Source organism: Prosopis cineraria, unplaced genomic scaffold, assembly GCF_029017545.1.
Source record: "Prosopis cineraria cultivar Desert tree isolate PC_DT_omini unplaced genomic scaffold, ASM2901754v1 PC9, whole genome shotgun sequence".
NCBI classification, from domain to species: Eukaryota; Viridiplantae; Streptophyta; class Magnoliopsida; order Fabales; family Fabaceae; genus Prosopis; species Prosopis cineraria.
This window is the reverse complement of record NW_026555340.1, coordinates 14,876,867-14,893,592: the sequence shown is the minus strand read 5'-3', so window position 1 is coordinate 14,893,592 and position 16,726 is coordinate 14,876,867. Positions and strand designations below refer to the sequence as shown.

General features: G+C 32.7%; 1 protein-coding gene and 1 long non-coding RNA gene across 2 annotated transcripts; both read left to right on the top strand.

Annotated features, from left to right (window-relative positions):
* Positions 1-7,359: 7,359 nt before the first annotated feature.
* LOC129320981 (uncharacterized) lies at positions 7,360-11,029 on the top strand. Its single transcript, XR_008595870.1, has 3 exons — positions 7,360-7,480; positions 10,754-10,814; positions 10,914-11,029. It is a non-coding gene; the product is annotated as an uncharacterized LOC129320981 (long non-coding RNA).
* Positions 11,030-15,414: 4,385 nt separating this feature from the next.
* Positions 15,415-16,137, top strand: LOC129319594 (uncharacterized). Its single transcript, XM_054964691.1, has one exon. The coding sequence runs from the start codon at positions 15,415-15,417 to the stop codon at positions 16,135-16,137; it is 723 nt and encodes a 240-aa protein (XP_054820666.1).
* Positions 16,138-16,726: the final 589 nt, after the last annotated feature.

Here is a 16,726-nt window from a genome sequence, read left to right as displayed (position 1 = left end):
GAAATGAGAGCTTTGGACATTTTGATGTTGAAATAAGAAGTTGAAAATTTTAAAAATGGTGATTTTGGGTTGATAGGTATTGAAATTGATATTACTTAATATAAGTTAATTATAGTTTATAGGGGCTAATGCACCCATTGATCGGGAGTAAACTCAAGAGGTTGATACTAAGTCATAGTTAAAACATTGAAATAAGAAGTCAAGAGATTGTAAATAGTGACGTTAATGATTATGGATTTAATTATTGTAGACTAATCATCCCTGGCACCAAATTGTGCTTGAGGCCAAGCTTTAGAAGAAATTGTTGAGGGGTAAACCTTTGACTACTTAAAAGTTTGAGATAATCAGGGAAACTTATTTTGTATAGTGGTATGTTAATTGATTTACATTACTAAATTATATTTGATTAGGAAGAATAGATTAAATTTCTTATTGGCTAATTTGTAACATGTTTTGGAAAAACATAAATGAGGCTATGATGAGTTTTTAATTATAACATGATAATGAATAGTTGTATGCTATTGGAAAATTTTTTTGCATATTTAAGAAAAGTGATAATGTGAATATATGAGGATAACATGATAAATGAACTTATGACAAATGGAATGGTGATGGTATGTATAATTCAATAATGATATGTGGAGATATGTGTTGATAATTACGATAGTGATGTTGAATTATACACGATGCTCACATGTTAATGCTTGTTCAATCAATGAAATGAGGTTGCTATTATGGGTTCATAACATGTTATATGTGAGCATGAGTGATTGTATGATCGTATTGGTGGGAGTTTTTCCAGAGAGAGGAATAGTGATAAAATCCACATGGTATTTGGTTGCTTATCATTAGATTCAAAAGCTAGTCTAGCTACCTATTATTGGAATCGAGAAATAGCCACTATCTTACTATTTATTGAGGGATTGTTCCATTATTAGTTGAGGGACTCAAACCAAGCTATCTCCACTTGTTTGACGAGAAGACTAGCTTAAGAATTATGACACCCCAAGGATTTGAGAATAGGGGAAGCCATTGTTCGGGAGTGAGGGTAGTGATCTTGGCCAGGTTACTTTTCATAATTAGTGAGCTTGGGTAATCTATTCACACAGACAGAGTCCTATTTGATTAATAGCCCATGATTTCAGTCGAAAGATACAAGGATGATATAAAGTTGATTCAATCATGTATATTATCCAACGTGTCACATGGTTGTTAAGTTTGTGGCAAGTCATGATATTTGAGTTAGGCATTGTCACATGGTTGTTAGTATTGTGGCAATGTGCCTTGTGATTTGATTTGCAGGAAGATAAGATTGTGATAATTTGTATGAAATGTCATGAGATATTTGTGAAGAATGTGTGATTGTATGTCTCATACATGATTTGTTTTAAAAATGTCAATTAATATACAATTTCATAAGGTAGAGGAGGTTTAATTATTGAGTTACTAGACTCACCCCTCTCTTTCAATACTTTACAGGCTCTAGCTCTGATGCAGAAAGGGAAAAAGCTCTAAGGTTTAGGAATATAAGATTCCTAATATATAACCTCTTAACTCCAATTATTTTATGTAATAATTGATATATTACCAATTAGGTTATATCTTGCATACACTTGTACTATTTTGTCATTTATGATCTTTGTACTGTTTATGAATTTGTGAATATTGTTAGGGCCAAAATACTAATATGAGTGTAGAAATATTAATTATATTATAACTTGATTTTTGTGGTTAAATGGAATGTAAAGACCTCTCTCTTCTATTTGGCTATTAAAGGGGTTGAAGGGTGAAAATTTGATATATTGGTGTATATATGCATGTGGTGTGTTGTACAGATAATCTTAAGTCTAACGAGTATGGTCTGAGTTTTAGGAATGGCATTTGGCATATGTATAGGACTTTGGGCACCCCTTAAGTTGTGAAAAGTAAGCAAAGTTGTGAAAATGTGCTTGGATATCCAACTTTCTTATGTGAATTAATTTGAAAATAAAACCTATGTCATTAATTAGTTTAGAAAAATAGTTTTCTGTAGACATCTAAATCATTTTATTTGAAGGTCGGACGGAGAAATGGGGCATGTAGGAAGTTGTTTAGATTTATTATCTAATGACAACAAAGTTGTAGTCATAAACATGCAACATGCCATGGTGCATGATGCCTATGCCGTTGTATGTGGCATAGAGAGTGAGGAGCCATGGCACATTGTACATGAGCCGCGACGCACTACACTGTTTTTTATATTGTGATGTTTTTCAACTGTTTTTGAACTCATTTCACTCTTCTAAAGTATCCATGCTTTCAAAACATTATGTTACTCTAATGAAATGTTTAATAAATGATTTCTAATGTATTTTAAACTATAAAAACTTAGGATTCCATTTTTTAAAATTATAAACTTGGAAATCTTCATTGGGTTTATCTCTTGATTGCCTTAGATTATAGTTTTAATTATAATTAGATAAGGGAGATTTTACAACCTCTACTTGCTCCTAAATATAATTCTTTATTACTAGACTAAAGTCATTCCAATGCTTAATTGTAATGGGCACATTTACTTGTTTTACAACCCTTATGTAGTTAATGAATTTATTTTTTTAGTTTTGATAGGTTAACCTTTGTAATTCTATTCGACTTTATATTTTTGTTTAGCAGCTCTTTTTCTATTCATCTTAGCTATCAATGTCAATTCTCTTGTTATTTGATTTACTTTTTGTTGAATTTGTTAGTCATTAATGTTAATACTAGGATCAGCACTACTAAGTCCACTGAGACTAGCACTTCTTTGAGAAGCCATTTACTTATAAAAATAAAAAATAAATAATAATGAACTATATAAACAAATAAAGTATATAATAAATAATTTACATGTTTAAGTTAAATCACACATTATAAAAAAAATAAAGCACATAATAAATAATAATAAAAAATTAAATCACACAAAACAAGTAACTTACAAGTTTAAATTGTTCTTTTTTTTTTCTTGTATATTCCTTATCTTTTTTCTCCTTCTTTGTTCAAATGCTTTTACCTCTTTTCTTTAAAATTCAAATACTTTCATTGTAATCATTTCTCATATAAAAGGCTTCATCCTTAATGAAGTAATTTCCAAATGATATCCTCATAATGAATCATCTTCAAATATAGAATTATTCATATTTTTATTTATTTTACTGCTTAATAAAATAATGGACCAATTTACTTTATTAAGAATAAAAAACACTTGTTGAGCTTGTGAAACCAAAATAAAAGGCTTGTCTTTATAATTTTTTCTTTATAACTTTCTCTACTAAGAAGAAGAAATACTTTTAGACAGCAATTTCTCTTTTTACTTTCTCAAAAAATCAATCAGAGGCAATTAGAAATTAATATATACTTATCTTATTTCCATTGCCAAATAAAGCGAAGGAGATTTCATCTAAAATGGGTAGTTCTTAGGCCTTGTTTGGTAGTGAGATATTGAATTTTAAGGGATTGGGAATGGGACTGGTAGTGGCATTGGGAGTAGGATTGAGAGTGAGAATAGGTTTTAAAATTATGTTTGGTATGTCTTAGAATTAAAAAAAAAAAGCATTACCCAAATCAAACAAAAATTAATTAAAATGACGCAAATGCCCTCATCTTCTTCTTTGAACCCATAGCTATCGGTACTTGTTACCATGGTCGAGAATATATCCCAATTTTAAAGTTAAAAAAAGTATTGCCTTGTTTTAAAATATTTCATTAAAAGCCATGGAACACAACGCTATATGAGTAATCTCCCACTATGGTCGTCGTCGTCGAAGGTGAGGTTTTGACATTGTAGGTGTGAACTCAAAACTTAGAACTAGTGGCTGTTGATAGGAAACTCAAACTTGAACCTAACCACCATGACACTATTGATGGTTGTCGCTCTTGCTACTAACAGAGGTAGAAATCATATCTGTTGCCATTGACAAGGAACTTGAACCTAAACCTAACCATCGTGGCATTGTTGATGGTCATTGCTCTTGCTATGGAGAAGCTAGATTTGTTACTGTCGATGGGGAACTCAAACTCGAACCTAACCACCGTTGATGGTCGTTGCTCTTGTTATTAATGGAGGGAGAAGTTAGATCTATTCAACCATAAAGAGAGGAAGACGAAGGCTAAAAGAGAAGGGAGAAGACTAAGAGGCAAACCTATTTATTGAAGGAGGGTATTTTGGTCTAAATTTTTCAATCCTAGGCTTAAATTTTCAATACCATCTCCCCTATAAGTTTGATTAATCCCACCTATATAGGTTTCACTAGATCCAAGTAATAAGAAAACCATTGTACAAACACTTTATCAATGGGTTTCTCCAGACCTAATCCCACTCCCAACCCCCAATGCTTCCTACCAAATAAGGTCTAAGATTATTGGTACCAACAGATAAAATCATAGTCTGAGTTATACTTGAAGACACTGTCCTTAAAGCTATTTGGTACATTGGGTTGATCACTTGGCAGCTCCTTAGGATTAAACAAACTCTTCCTACAAAATCAACATGGACATAGAACAATGAAAATTTTCAGAATAACTCAGGCAATATTAGCACTGACGAAGCAATCGGATAAAGGAGGAGAGAAAGCCCATCACAGAGGCTCTCCGGAACACTTATGACAAGCATTGCCTTTTATAGGCAGATATCTCAAAAATTGGACAATCAAAACACATTAAACACATTTTAAAAATAGTTTCATGTAATAATGGGTTTATATATATATGTTAAACATAAATTTATTTAAATAGTAGTTAATATTTATTAATTTATAATAATTCTTTTTGGAATATTAATAATTATTTTATAATATCCAACATCAATATTAGGTAGAGGCTTATTTTCCTGAATAGGCCTTGAAGGACCTGACATGAAAGAATCAACTTTTCTCCTCTTACTGGCAGATGATTGCACAAGGAAGCTTCACCTTGTCCTTCTTTTTCTACCAATAGCTGCATTTTCTTCAATATAGTGTGTCCCATGATATAAACATAAATCACTTTCTTCCCATCCTCGATCTATTCATGATGATCTATTTGTATAGGAATTTAAAGAAAATAAGAACCTTCAATATAACCCCGTCACCTTATGTCCCTTTGCGGATTCTGTAAATCTGCCATATCCCCTGAATAGCAGCACCTCCCCATTCAAGCCGTAGGTGTTAAAGAAAGTTTGGAAAGCAAAGAAGTTGGATAAGAAGCATGAAATGGGAAGAGAAGAAAGAAGAGTGGTTTCTGACCATAGAGAAAAGATTGAGGATGCGTTTGGGTTCTCTTGATTAAAGTGATAATGAAGCTCAATAAGCTGCTTCTTGCTTGAGAACGTTGGACTTAAGGCCAACTTTAGTGCACTTTGACTAGCACATTTCAAGATAAGCCGATATGTATTTACAATCAAGATGAACCAGTAACAGTGGCTACAGTAACTTGGTATTTTGATACCCTAGTTGATGATGAATCTATTCTCTACTTTTGGCTTCTTTCCATTAATGTACAGCCAGTGAAGAAAAGCAATCATATTAGGCGTCCGAATATGTTAATTATTTTTGGTGAAATGATCAAAATATACCCAGTCTAGTTACAAAAAATAAATATTAATGATTATTTTAATTTAATTAATAATTATTTTTTAATGATTAGAATAGAATAAGTAATTATAATGTTTTTATGTAAATTTTTGATTCATTAAATATATTGTATATATTTTTCATTACTTTATTTTAAGCAATAACTATTTTTTATCATAATAATTAAAACAGAACAAGTAATTATAACTTTTTTTATATAATTTTTTTATTTATTAAAGTTTAAGTATTGTAAATATCTGTAACTATTTTAGATTAAGTTATAACTATTTTTTTTCTAATAATAACAAGAGCAGAATAAACAATTATAACTTCTCTAATGTAAACTTGCTAAATGATTAAAATACCCCTACTTTGAAAAAGTAATAGCTGTAGCCATAAAAAAAATAAATATTAGTAATTATTTTAATTTAATTAATAATTTTGCTTTTAATAATGACTAAAAAAAATAAATAATTATAACTTTTGATGTGCAAATTTTTTGTTAACTGAAATTCAAGTATTATAAATATTCATAAATATTTTAATTTAAGTAATAATTATTTTTTTCTCTAGCAATGACTAAAACAAAACTAGTAATTGTAACTTTTCGTATGTGAATTTTTTTTATTTCTTGAAGTTTAAGTGTTGTAAAGATCTATGAGTACTTTTGTTTAAGTGATTTTTATTTATTTTCTAGTAATTAATAACAAGAATAGAACAAATAATTATAATTTCTCTTGTGTAAATATTCGTGAATACTTTAGTTTAAATAATAACTAATTTTCTTATGACGATAATTAAAATAGAACAAATAATTACTACTTTAATTTAAACTGAAAGTATTTTAATTATTTCATAAAAAAATTATTAACATTGGAAAGGTTCTAGAAACTTGTGAAGAATTTTGACATTTCATGGGATCTTATTATCATTTGTACATTTCATGGATATTTTTATGTAATTTTCCCTAGTTAATTTGTGTTTTAAAATATAAATGATTAATATAACAATTTTTTAAAAAATAATAAAAATGTTATAATATGCTATCTAATTCTATTAGCCAAAGGTCTCTTGGGACAAAATAGAGGCAACTCTTGATTAGAAATTGATGGTTCTACTCTAGGTAATAACCAAAGTACTTGTGGTGGTATTTTATGGAATGCCAATAGGGCCTATTCAGGGATTTAATTAAAAACTGGGGGAATATGCTTGCAACTGTTGCTGAGGTTTGTTGTATTTTCAAAGAGCTTGAATTGTGTTGGCAAAGGGGAATTAGGTCTATGGAAGTTTTTTTTTTCTTTTTAATAATATGTATGTCATATCATAACTATAGTTATCATTCCTTTCAAGTTATTATTTCTTTGATTATATATTTTTTATGTAAAAGTTGATCTGTTAATTTTAATTTGACATATAGAAAGGCTAATAGACTGACTATCTTGCTAAGTTGACATATCTTCCAAATGATTATAACTTGTTTGATCATCCACTTGATTAGCTTGTTTTATTGGGTGAATTTTTCTATTTCTGTCTTTTTAGTCTTTGAGTTTGCTTTTATAATTTTCGTTCATTCTTTTGAATAAAACTTTTCATTATTATTTTAAAAAAATGTATAAATGATTTATATAATAATTTTTTAAAAAATAATAAAAATTATATTAATAAAAATTAAACTTAACAAAAGTTAAAATTAATAAATGAAACATAGGTGAGGAAGAAAATTTAAAAGTTTCATAAACGAAAATATAAAAGGTGACTCGAATTTCTAAAGCATCAACATTTAAAACTCAAAGAGGTGCGAAATCCCCGTTCAAAATCATGACTGAAAGCATTTCAAATCCATGGGCCTTCGACTGCATCTGCAGTACAAGCTAGCGTCTTGTTGCCACTGAAGCTTCAACTCAAATACCTCCGAGGTATGCCCCATGCTTCAATTAGAATAGAATACATATATTCTCTTTCTTTCCACAATTTACACCTGGTTCATGCTCATGAAGTAGCCGAAACCGTGAAATAAGGGTTTCTTGAGATTGAGATTCCATTATTGTAGTGCGATGCATTTTCTCAAATTAAAACCCACTATTTTGTATTCTATGAGTAATTTGTCCAGATCCTTTCTTTCTCTGTTCTCTACTGTTGTTTCTTCCTCACCTCAAGCCTCGGCCGAACACATTTCCATCATTGATTACCTTAACGCCAACGTCAAACTCTCCAAAGCTCAATCCGTCATCATCTCAAAACGAGTTTCTCAGGCTAGGTCTCCTCAGCATTCATGGACTGTGCTTAATTATTTTAAACAGATTGGACTTTCTGAATTGCAGATTCTATCTATGATTGGTGTCCAGCCCCAAATTTTTTTCGATAAAACCCTGAAGCCGAAAATTGAGTACCTTCAGTTTCTAGGGTTTCAGGGTTCTGAGTTGGGTGAGCTTCTCTCCAACAATCCAAATCTTTTGTTGTGTAGTTTGAATAGAACATTGGTGCCCTCTGTGGAGGCTATTAGGAAAATTATTAATAAAGAGGAAGCTTTGATTTAGTTGCTTCGCAGAGATGGGAATTGGATAATCCATGACCACAGAAAGATTTTGCGCAATGCTGCTTTCTTCCAGAGTTGTGTGATCGTTGGGTCTCAGCTTTCCTTTTTACTCTTAAATCAAGGTCGCCTTTTTGTTCGACAAGAGTCTCTGCTTCAAAACTATGTGTCACGGGCTGTCAACATGGGTTTCTGTATAAACTCAAGAACGTTGGTACGTGCGGTCATGGTAATTAGTAGCTTAAGCTTTGATACGTTTAACAGAAAGTTGGAGTCAATTCACAGTTGTGGGTTTTCTAAACAAGAGACCGTGCAAATGTTTAGAAGAGCTCCCACTTTGCTTCAGCGATCTGAGAAGAATCTAAAAGTTGGAATTCTAGTGTGCTTGGATAAAATTATGCTTCCTAAGTCAATGCTTGTTAAGAACCCTGTGATTTTGACGTTCAGCATGGAGAAAAGGGTGATTCCTCAATGGAGGATTTTGCAACTCCTCATCTCAAAAGATTTACATAAGAAGAATCCAAGTTTTGTTAAAGCGCTACTATTGCTGGAGCGGAAATTCTTGCAGGAGTATATTTTGAAGTTTAGAGATAATGAAGAGGCTTTATTGGCGGCTTACAAGGGTCAGCATCTAAAGGATGCTTCTACTTAATTATCATCAAGTTCTGTTTTGCAGGCTTCTCTTCGGTTGCCTTAGGGTTCCTGAGAATATGTATGGTTGTTTGGATTGAGCAGAGTGGGGAGGAAGAGTTTGAAATTTCAATTCTGATTCCATTTTTCTCAGTTAACATTTTTAACTTTCTAGTTGAATTTGCAAAATTTCTCTACAACTACAACACTTACGTGAATGATATGCATGCATAATAATGAATGTCTTGTATTTTAGATCTTAATCTACTCATCATGATCTATTTGTATAGGAATTAAAAGGAAATAAGAACCTTCAAAATAACCCCATCACCTTTTGTCCCTTTGCGGACTCTGTGAATCTGCCATATCCCCTGAATAGCAGCATCTCCCCATTGAAGCCGTACATGTTAAAGACTTGAAGTTTGGAAAGCAAAGAAGTTGGATAAGAAACGTGAAATTAGAAGAGAAGAAAGAAGAGTATGAGAGATTAGATCTGAAAAATGGTTTCTGACCATTGAGAAAAGATTGAGGATGCGTTTGGGTTCTCTTCATTAAAGTGATAATGAAGCTCAATATGCTGCTTCTTGCATGACAACATTGGAGTTAAAGGCCAACTTTAGTCCACTTTGACTCGTGCATTTCAAGATGAGCCGATGTATATTTACATCAAGATGAACCAGTAACAGTGGCTACAATAGCTTTGTATTTTGATACCCTAGTTGATAATGAAACTATTCTCTACTTTTTGCTTCTTCCCATGACTGCACAGCCAGTGAAGGAAAGCAATCATGTTAAGTTCCTTTAATGTGACAAGAAAGGAAACCTTGTTTTATGTAAAGCAAAATTCTCTTGATGGCTTTGAAAAGCAATCATGTTAAGCGCTGAGCTGATATTGGGCTGTGAATGTTATGTATTACTGCTTTGCAGCAGCTAGACTTTTTTAGTATTCTGGATTTTTAACTTAAGAATTGTTAGCTTTTGGCATTTTCTTTTTTCTTTTTTTCTTTTTTTTTTTATGGCTATTTGATTGGTTCAAATTTAGTATTCTCAAGCCCAATTAGAGATAGTTCTCTCAAAGGCTGTTTTTGCATTCACATGTACTCGAACTCGAGACTTGGTGCTTAAGCAACCTTAGCCTATTCTACTAGGATTAACACTTGTTGATACCATTTGGCAACTTTTTGTTGCTATCTTTGGTCGGCTGATTGTTTTGTCCAAGCCAAATCTTTTAAGACGAGTAATAGCATTTTTTTACCCAGAACTATATAATGTGCTGAAACTGTAGTTCATTCGCCATAAAATACAGATGTGGCAAAACTTTGATTCCCCTCCTCCTCTCTCTTTACAAACATCCAAGCCAGGTTGGCATTAGCGAACTATCTTTTGAGGGAGAGCAAAGCCCTGAAGCTATTTTACTAGGAACCTTGTTATAGGATACAAATACACTAAACTTCTGAGAAGTTTGTTGTTAACCGTTTTCATGTTTTGTTTATTTTCATTTTATGCTGTTTTGGAATTGCCTGAGGTATTCTTGCAGAAATATACGTCAACATTTAAGTACTCCCTTTATTAAAAAATATAAAACATTTTTAATTGAATTTTATCTCTCAATAAAGAAGTTATTTATTTTTAAATTGATTCTATATTTTTATATTTATTCTTATTAAACACCCTATAATAAATATAAAATCATTATCAATAGTGGTACTTTAAAAAAAAAGACAATGATTATATCTCGAAAGATTAAAAATACCTTACATTTTTTTGAACATCCAACCTTTTAAAAGATGTTTTATATTTTTTAACGGAGGGAATATATTGCTAGGGATTTATTGTCTACTTGCAAGAGTCACTGTCATGTTTATGCTTCTACGTAATAATCACCAAAAGGTTCTGTTCTGCAGTCTTACAGATGTAGAGGATGGAGGAAAGTAGAATAGAAATGACCTAATTTTAGTTTTGATATTTCTTCTAAAATAAATTTTCATCTAACATTTTCTTTTTTCATTCTTTACTTGAGTTTTAGGGGATGGAAGGAGAATATAGCCTGAAAGCTATTTTAGTGGGAGTGCTGGGATAGCATATAGGTACTACACTAAACTTGTGAGAAATTTGTAGTTTAACGTTTTAATGCATCTCTTTATTTTCATTTTATTATGGTGCCTTTTTATTCTGAGTCCTTGTAGATTAAATAAGCAGAGGAGATGATGGCACTGAAACCTTTGTAGCAGAGGCAGCCTTCCAATCAGTAGCATTATTCCCCTGTCTACAGATTTGTTCGGAATGAGAAGAAAATAAGGAAACTCCGCCTATGTTTATAGCCGGTCCCAAGCCCGGGTAAAGGAGGAGGGTTGTGTTAGGCCATCAACAGCCAATGTAAAAATTTGTTGAATCTATCTTGAACATGGACAATAGACGTTATAATGTTAATGCTAGGTCGTTGCCCGTAAGTAACGCGCTGCATGGCTCGAGTACAGTGATAAGTGAGTTAGAGCCGTTGCATCGGCGCCCGGATGTAGTGTTAAATGAGCAAGGGCTACCGCGTCATTCTGGACGCACGCGGCTAAAGAAGTTAGTCCATAAGAGCAAAATTAGATTTGGTACTTGGAATGTTGGGACATTAAATTGTAAATCTGTAGAGGTTGTAGGGGTTATGATTCAAAGGAAAATCAATATCATTTGCTTGCAAGAAACAAAATGGCGTGGAGAAGAAGCTAAGGATATTCAAGGTTTCAAACTTTGGTATACAGGAAAAGTAAGTGCACGCAATGGAGTAGGCATCATTATAGATAAGGAGTGGAAGAAGAACGTTGTAGCAGTTAGCAGAATTGGAGATAGAATTATTTCTTTAAAAATGATAATTGGACGTGAGACTGTTAATATTGTTAGCGCTTATGCGCCGTAAGTCGGGACAGAAGCCAGTCTTAAGGAATTATTTTGGGAGGATCTAGAGGGGTTGATTCGACACATACCACAGAGTGAAAAGATTTTTATTGGAGGAGACTTTAATGGGCATGTCGGGAGGGAAGCTGGTCAGTATGCGAGGGTGCATGGTGGTTTTGGTTTTGTAGAGCTAAACAATGAAGGAAAACTCTTCTTGATTTCTCATTGGCGTATGATTTTAAGATTGCCAACACTTGTTTCAAGAAGAGAGATGAGCATCTCATCACTTACAAAAGTGGAGCCTCAAGGTCGCAGATTGATTTTCTTTTGGTTAGGAACACAGATAGAAAACTTTGTAAAAATTGTAAGGTGATACCCGGAGATGCTGTAACGACACAACATAGGGTCCTAGTCCTTGATGTGTGTATTATGAGTAAAATCCAAAAACGTCGACAAGTAGTAACACCAAGGACTAGGTGGTGGCAATTAAAAGGTGAGAAGCAAGATATTTTCAAGCGAAATCTTTTGGATAAAGGAATTTGGGATTCTCAAGGAAGTGCTAACATTATATGGGAGGATATGGCTAAAAAGATACGGGAGGTTGTAAAAGTAGTTTTGGGAGAATCGAAAGGTTCTGGTCCGAGAGATAAGGAGTCTTGGTGGTGGAATAATAGTGTACATGACAAAATCAAGTATAAGAAGAACTGTTTTAAAGCCATACATTTGTGTAACAATGAGGAAAATTGGGAGAGGTACCGTTTGGCTAAGAAGGAAACTAAGAGAGCTGTGGGTGAAGTTCGTTCTAAAGCTTTTGAAGAATTTTATAAGAACCTTGAGATGAAGGAAGGAGAGCAAAATATTTATAAGATTGCCAAGAGTAGGGAAAGAAAATCAAGAGATCTAGAACAGGTAAGGTGTATTAAGGATGAAGAGGGAAGAATTTTAGTTACAGATGATGAAATTAAAAATAGATGGGAGACTTATTTTTCTAAACTTTTCAATGATGGAGAGGATTCATCTAGTAACTTGGAGGATTTAGTAACTGGTGAAGGAGAACAAAATTTGTCATTCTATCGAAAAATACGTGATAAGGAGGTAAAGGAAGCTCTTAAGAAAATGGCAAATGGTAGAGCCAACGGACCTGATTGTATATCTATCGAAGCGTGGAAATGTTTAGGTGAAGAAGGGGTGAGATGGTTAACTAAGTTATTTAATGTGATTTTACGGTCCAAGAAAATGCCTGATGAGTGGAGGAGAAGTACATTAATTCCTATTTATAAAAATAAAGGAGATATTCAGAATTGTACTAACTATAGAGGGATTAAACTCATGAGCCACACAATGAAATTGTGGGAGAAAGTAATTAAGCACAGGTTGAGATTGGAGACAAGTATTTCTGAGAATCAATTTGGTTTTATGCCAGGTAGATCAACTACAGAGGCGATTTATCTACTAAGGGGATTAATGGAAAAGTATCGTTGTAAAGATAAAGATCTACACATGGTTTTTATTGATTTGGAAAAAGCTTATGACCGTATACCAAGAGAAGTGCTTTGGAAAGCGTTGGAAAAAAAGGGAGTACGGATTGCTTATATTAAAGCCATACAAGATATGTATGAGGGGGTAAAAACTAGTATAAGAACGCCTAGTGGTCAAACAAAGGATTTTCCTATAAAGATTGGACTACATCAGGGATCATCTCTGAATCCTTATTTGTTTAACTTGATTTTAAATGTTTTGACGGAACATATTCAAGAGGAAATCCCGAAATGTATGCTCTTCGCGGATGATATAGTTCTTATAGCAGAGACAAGAGAAGAGGTTAATTGCAAACTTGAGTTATGGAGGAGGACATTGGAGTCGAAAGGTTTTCGTCTGAGTAGAAGTAAGACGGAATATTTATATTGTAAATTTGGTAAAGGACTATTCGAAAATAATTTGGAAGTGAAATTGGGAGATCAAATTGTACCTCAAGTGGAAAAGTTTAGATATTTGGGAGCCATTATTCAAAATGATGGCGAAATCAGTGGAGATATTTCACATAGAATTCAAGCTGGGTGGTTTAATTGGAGAAAAGCTAAAGGAGTTATTTGTGACCGTAAGGTGCCTAATAAACTTAAAGGAAAGTTTTATCGTACTGCTATCAGACCGGCAATGTTATATAGTAGTGAATGCTGGGCTCTAACGAGACAGCAAGAGCATAAAGTTGGAGTAGCAGAGATGAGAATGTTACGATGGATGTGCGGACATACACGTAAAGATAAAATTCGAAATGAGCACATACGCGAAAAAGTGAGGGTGGCACCTATTGAGGAAAAAATGGTAGAAAATCGGTTGAGATGGTTTGGGCATGTACAAAGAAGACCAAGGGAGGCACCAGTGAGAAGAGTGGAACATATAACTTTGAGTCCGATTAAGAGAGGTAGAGGAAGGCCTAAGAGAACACTCTTGGAAGTTGTTGAACGTGATCTCTTAATTAATAATATTTCTAAAAGCTTAATAAATGATAGAGCACAATGGCGTCTTGCAATCCATGTAGCCGACCCCACCTAGTGGGATAAAGGCTTGTTGTTGTTGTTGTTGTTGAGAAGAAAATAAGGAATAAGAAAAATTAGGAGAGGAAAATAGAGGAAAAATACATTTTTAACCGTTGTTTTCTCCTAATTTCTCTTATCAAGGAGGAAAACTAAGTGCATCTTTGGTACACAAAAATATTTTCAAAAAAGAAAATGGAACTTGTATTTATAAAGAAAATAGGATATGTGCATTTATCATTTTCTTTCTAAAACATATTTTTCTACATGCCAAACATTGCATTAAGGAAAAACTTTATGCTGTGGAATGATTTCCTTTGTGCAATGGAATGAAAATGTCCTTTTCTTCCATTCTAAACGGAGAGTAAGAATCAAAGAAAAGGATGGATTATTTCCGGCTAAAAGAGAAAAGGATGGATTATCAATGTTTTTTACTTGTCACATCAATTTAATAGTTAATAGAAAAAATAATAAAAAAATCTTCTTAAAATATACAAATAACAATAAGATCCAAGATCATAATTCTTCTTAAGTTCTTAAAAACATTTCTAACATTAATTAGTTTTGGTGAAATGATTCAAATACTTCTAATTTAGCAATTAAAAAACTAAATATAAGTAATTATTTTAGTTTAAGTAATAATTTTTTTTGATAATGATTAAAATATAATAAATAATTATAACTTTTCTTATGCAAAATAAATTACAACTTTTTTTATACAGAATAAATAATTACAACTTTTTTAATGTAAATATGTGAGATGATTAAAAACCTCTAGTTTTAAAAAGGATCAACTCTAGCAACAAAAGAATTATCATTAATTATTTTAATTTAAGTAATGATTTTTTTCATTTTGAAATGATTAAAACTGAACAAGCAGTTATAACTTATCATATACATATTTTTAATTCACTAAAATTTAAATTTAAATATTATAAATATCTTTAATTATTTTAGTTTAAATAATAATTACTTTAAAATATAACTGATTAATATAATAATTTTTTAAAAATAAAAATTATATTAAGAAAAATTAAACTAAAAAAGTTAAATTAATAAACGAAGCAAAGATAAGGATGAAAATTTAAGAGTTTCATAAACAAAAATATAAAACACGACTTGAATTTCTTGAAACATCAACGGTCCAAGACTCAAAGGAGTGCGACTGCAAAATCCCCATTCAAAAGCAGAACTGAAAGCATTTTCTCAGGCTACTATCAATGATTGGACTTTTAAACAGATTGGACTTTCTGAATCGCAGATTCTATCAATGATTGGTGTTCAACCCCAGGTATTGTTTTCACGTGTCGATAACACCCTGAAGCCGAAAATTGAGTACCTTCAGCTTCTAGGGTTTCGGGGTTCTGAGTTGGGTGAGCTTCTCTCCAGCAATCCAATTCTTTTGACGTGCAGTTTGAATAATACGTTGGTGCCTTCTGTAGAGGCTACTAAGAAAATAGTTAACGAAGAGAAAGATTTGATTAAGTTGCTTCGCAGAAATGCGAATTGGATAATCCCTTACCACAGAAAGATTTTGCGCAATGCTGCTTTCTTCCAGAGTTGTGGGATCGTTGGGTCTCAACTTTCATATTTATGCATACAACATGCTCGCCTTTTTGTCATGCGAGATTCCGTGCTTCGAAACTATGTTTCACGGGCTGTAAACATGGGTTTCTGCATAAACTCAAGAATGCTGGTACGTGCGGTCGTGGTAATTAGTGGCTTAAGCTTTGATACGTTTAACAGAAAGTTGGAGTCAATTCAGAGTTGTGGGTTTTCTAAACAAGAGACCGTACAAATGTTTAGAAAAGCTCCCACTTTGCTTCAGCGATCTGAGAAGAATCTAAAAGTTAAAATTCAAGTATGTTTGGATAAAATTATGCTTCCTAAGTCAATGCTTGTTAAGAACCCTGTGATTTTGACGTTAAGCATGGAGAAACGGGTGATTCCTCGATGGAGGGTTTTGCAACTCCTAATCTCAAGAGTTACTTGAGAAGAATCCAAGTTTTCTTGAAGTGCTGCTATTGCCGGAGGGGAAATTCTTGCAGAAGTATATTTTCAAGTTTAGAGATAATGAAGAGGCTTTATTGGCGGCTTACAAGGGTTAGCATCTAAAAGATGCTTCTGCTTAATAATTGTCATCAAGTTCTGTTTAGTAGGCTTCTCTTCACAGCCTTAGGGTTCCTTAAAATATGTATGGTTTGTTTGGATTGAGTAATGAGGGGAGGGAGGAGGGAGTTGAAATTTCAATTGCGTAGATATTAAAGTTTGGAAAGCGAAGAAGCTGGATAAGAAGCTTGAGATTAGAAGAGAAGAAAGAAGAGAATAAGAAATTGGATCTGAAAAATGGTTTCTGACTACAGAGACAATATATATTTACATCATGATGAGCCAGCAACAGTGGCTACAATAACTTAGTTGTTTGCTACCCTAGTTGATAATGAAACTATTCTCTACTTTTTGCTTCTTCCCATGACCGCACAGCGGGTGACAAGAAAGAAAACCCTATTTTATGTAAAGCAAAATTCTCTTGGTGACTTTGAAAAGCAATCATGTTAAGCACTGAGCTGATATTGGGCTGT

Coding starts and splice junctions, on each gene's coding strand:
- LOC129319594 (XM_054964691.1), top strand. CDS start 15,415: ATGATTGGTGTTCAACCCCAGGTATTGTTTTCACGTGTCGATAACACC.